The 3,748-nt window shown below is 35.4% G+C and overlaps 1 protein-coding gene across 1 annotated transcript; it reads left to right on the top strand.

The window, feature by feature from the left end:
• Nucleotides 1–566: 566 nt before the first annotated feature.
• On the top strand, nt 567–3,748 carry LOC100793257 (ADP,ATP carrier protein 1, mitochondrial). The gene is made up of 4 exons (XM_006594353.4): nt 567–662; nt 1,882–2,325; nt 2,506–2,877; nt 3,233–3,748. Exons 2-4 carry the CDS (start codon nt 1,885–1,887, stop codon nt 3,527–3,529), a joined length of 1,110 nt encoding a protein of 369 aa, XP_006594416.1. The 5' UTR covers nt 567–662; nt 1,882–1,884; the 3' UTR covers nt 3,530–3,748.

Here is a 3,748-nt window from a genome sequence, read left to right as displayed (position 1 = left end):
AAAACTTTTGTATTGGAATAAAATTTATTTAAAATTCTTAAATTTGATATACTCCAAAAAAATAAGTTATTAAGAAAAAAAATATTTCAAAACTCATTTGAAAACCTTAACATTAGATATGCTCATACTAACATTTCTTGCCAAAATAAATAAACTTGATTATAATTTTAATTTTTTTGTTGGACACTAATTTTTTATTTCGAAACCCAGAGATCACTGAATTTTATTTTATCATGGCTTAAATTGATTTTATCCCTCATAATAAAATCAACAACATACTTAATGAACCCATCCAATTATCTACCATATACTTGACCTTTACTTTTCCAACCATCATTATTTCCTGTCATCTTTATAGCCACTATTTCAATGTAAAAATTCTCCTGATAATCAGGTAACCATACCATACATACATACACGTTGTTATTCTTGAGGCCTTGTATTTTCTCTACTAGCAAAACAATAGTACTACAAAAAAGTAATACACGTAGCAGTATATGATGATTGTGTCACTAAATTGTGTTCAAAGCTCATCATCTCGTGTTTCACTCTCATTCCCCAAACTCTTCGCATTGTTAAACAAACCATTCATTCATACCATTTGTGAAGGGTCTTCTCTCCTCTCCAACAATCTCGCGCAGCCACCAACCATCCTTTCAAAGGTTAACCATTCAGTCTTTCTCTCTCACTCCACCCTTCTTATTCTTCTCCTCATCCTTCGTTTCCTCCTTCAAGGTTTTTGTTTTCGCTTTTTGGGTTGTCGTTTTCCAACCTTAATCTCTCCGAAGCATTTTGATTTCATTGCTGTATCCGTAAGCTGATTCTCTGACCCTTTTATTTTTTCTCAAGTGGGTTTGCGTAAAGTTCTTCTCTTCTGAACCATTCGGTGGGCGTCTTAATACTACGATCAATTTTTGTTTTTGGGATTTTTTTTAGTTTTTTTTTTTCTTTCAAATAGTAGAACATGACATTAGTGAAACTGATCGGGTCCTTTTACGTGACTTTCTCATTGTTGATTGATGTGAGATAGGAGCGCACAATTATGCATGTTTGAAAGGCCTCAAGTTTTAATGTCTAAAAAATTATGGTTTTTTTATTTGCGATTTTTTGTTATATAGTTATACTGTATTATACTGTTCATTATTTTAATGAAATTGAATAAAAATTAATGGAGCCCCCGATATATTTCATTTTCTGACCTTTTGGTTGATGTAACAGATTGATGATGACTTTTTGGGGTTTATTATTATTATGGGAAGAGAGATACTAATTCTCATTATTAATAGTTATACACATAATAATAATACAACAATATTAATTATTATTATTAAAATTTCTTGATCAAATTAGCTCTTTCGTGTTAAGGTTACTTTTAAATATTCTAAACTGAAGCTTTGCTCTTGGGTACATATCATGTAATCACTGATTAATCGTGCTAATATTTAGGAACTGTTACGTGATATGTTATTATATATGTTTCATTTCATCATGCAAAAACTGAAATTTGTTATTACAAATTTAGAATTATTCCTTTGGAGTTAGAACTTATCAACGATGGTATATGATAATTGGATGATTTTCATTTTTTATGTTTTTCTTCTTCTTCTCTTTCTTGTGTTTCTGTTGCCGGGCTACAAACTTTACCTTCACATTGTTTGATTATGGTTTATTATTCATATGAACTCAATACTGAAGATTGTTTCTGGAGTTTAATTGTCATACTGTTAATTTAATCATACATATTGGATGGCAGTGTAATTGTGAGTGCATTTCGATTAAATTCTTGTCTGGTTAAATTTTTACAATGTGTCTTCCTTTCTTGTATGATCAGTCTCCTAAAGTGATTGACCTTACTTGGCATTGGGTTATTGCATTGTTCAGGAAATGGTTGATCAGGTTCAGCACCCTAGAATCATTGAGAAGGTTGCAGGCCAGCAGCATCTCCGTACTGGCCTTCCTTTGTACCACCAGTGGCGCTCGTTTGCTAATTACTCAAATGGTGCATTGCAGTATCCAGTGATGCCAGCATGCAGAGCTGCAACAGCAGCCTCCCATGTGTTTGTTGCAGCTCCTTCTGAGAAAGGACACTTCCTTATTGACTTTCTCATGGGTGGAGTTTCAGCTGCTGTGTCCAAAACTGCTGCTGCCCCCATTGAACGCGTTAAACTCTTGATCCAGAACCAGGATGAGATGATCAAAGCTGGTAGACTCTCTGAACCCTACAAGGGTATTGGTGATTGTTTTAAGAGAACAATGCAGGAGGAAGGTGTTGTTTCCCTGTGGAGAGGTAACACTGCAAATGTCATCCGTTATTTCCCTACTCAGGTAACTTACATTGCTTTTGCCCCTTTTGATTTTGAGTTTAATAGGCATGCACTATTAGTATAAAGGTTTTACATTGTCAAATGTCAACCAAGCAAAAGTCATCCTTAACAAACTCATTATACATGATAACCTGTGATTTTTTGTATGTGGTTGCTAATTTTACAATTTAAATTGTACTAGGCCCTGAACTTTGCATTCAAGGACTACTTCAAGAGGCTTTTCAATTTCAGGAAGGACAGGGATGGTTACTGGAAATGGTTTGCTGGTAACTTGGGCTCAGGAGGTGCTGCTGGTGCCTCATCCCTTTTGTTTGTATACTCCCTTGACTATGCCCGTACTCGTTTGGCCAATGATGCTAAGGCTGCAAAGAAGGGTGGAGAAAGGCAATTCAATGGTCTTGTTGATGTCTACAAGAAGACATTGGCATCTGATGGTGTTGCTGGTCTGTACCGTGGCTTCAACATTTCCTGTGTTGGAATCATTGTGTACCGTGGTCTCTACTTTGGAATGTATGATTCCTTGAAGCCTGTTCTCCTAACTGGCTCTTTGCAGGTTGGTTTCCTACCCTTATTGTGTGTTCTCTTCTGGCTTATGTTATTTGATTAAATATTGTTAGTTGGACTTACTTATGTGTGTTACTATATATACCTCCGTTTTAAAACTATTGATGTTTAAGTTTTATGTACACAGATTAAGAAGCATTTAATAAGTGTAAAAATAAAAATGTATTTAGTCTAAAATACTCTTATTCAATATACAAAACGTAAATGCTGCTTGTTTTTGTCGAAGTGCTTTTTAAATAGGTTGCAGGTGTAGTCCTCCTGTTGAAGATCAAATCTAGTTACTTAGCTTCCATCCAATTCCTTCATTTGCAGACTGCTATTGTGATTTTCTTTGGTCATTGCAGGATAGCTTTTTTGCTAGTTTTGGCCTTGGATGGCTCATCACCAATGGTGCAGGTTTAGCCTCATACCCAATTGACACTGTTAGAAGAAGAATGATGATGACATCTGGTGAAGCTGTGAAGTACAAGAGCTCTATGGATGCATTTACACAAATCCTCAAGAATGAGGGTGCCAAGTCCTTGTTTAAGGGAGCTGGTGCTAATATCCTCCGTGCTGTTGCTGGTGCTGGTGTGCTTGCTGGTTATGACAAGTTGCAGGTCATAGTATTTGGGAAGAAATATGGTTCCGGTGGTGCTTAATTTTTCACCACCTGATTCATATTTTAGTTTTAGATGGTCATGAAAATCATTCATTTCTCACCAAGCGTTGTGCAAAATTTGTTCAACTATTTTGCTCAATTTCATTTTGTCCCGGATCCCCTCCCTTTTTTTTTTTTTTTTTACTTTGGATAAGAATTTTGATATTTCAAGGTTGATTTATTTGAGTGGTAGGCAAAGCAACTGCCACTTTGGATTCCA

Source organism: Glycine max, chromosome 13, assembly GCF_000004515.6.
Source record: "Glycine max cultivar Williams 82 chromosome 13, Glycine_max_v4.0, whole genome shotgun sequence".
In the NCBI taxonomy this organism is placed as follows: Eukaryota; Viridiplantae; Streptophyta; class Magnoliopsida; order Fabales; family Fabaceae; genus Glycine; species Glycine max.
This window is presented reverse-complemented; position numbering and strand designations above follow the sequence as displayed.

Bases quoted from the DNA above. Each gene is read 5' to 3' on its own strand.
- LOC100793257 (XM_006594353.4), top strand. From the start codon at position 1,885: ATGGTTGATCAGGTTCAGCACCCTAGAATCATTGAGAAGGTTGCAGGC. The intron at 2,326-2,505 runs GTAACTTACATT...AAATTGTACTAG, and splicing joins TCCGTTATTTCCCTACTCAG to GCCCTGAACTTTGCATTCAA. The intron at 2,878-3,232 runs GTTGGTTTCCTA...TGGTCATTGCAG, and splicing joins TCCTAACTGGCTCTTTGCAG to GATAGCTTTTTTGCTAGTTT.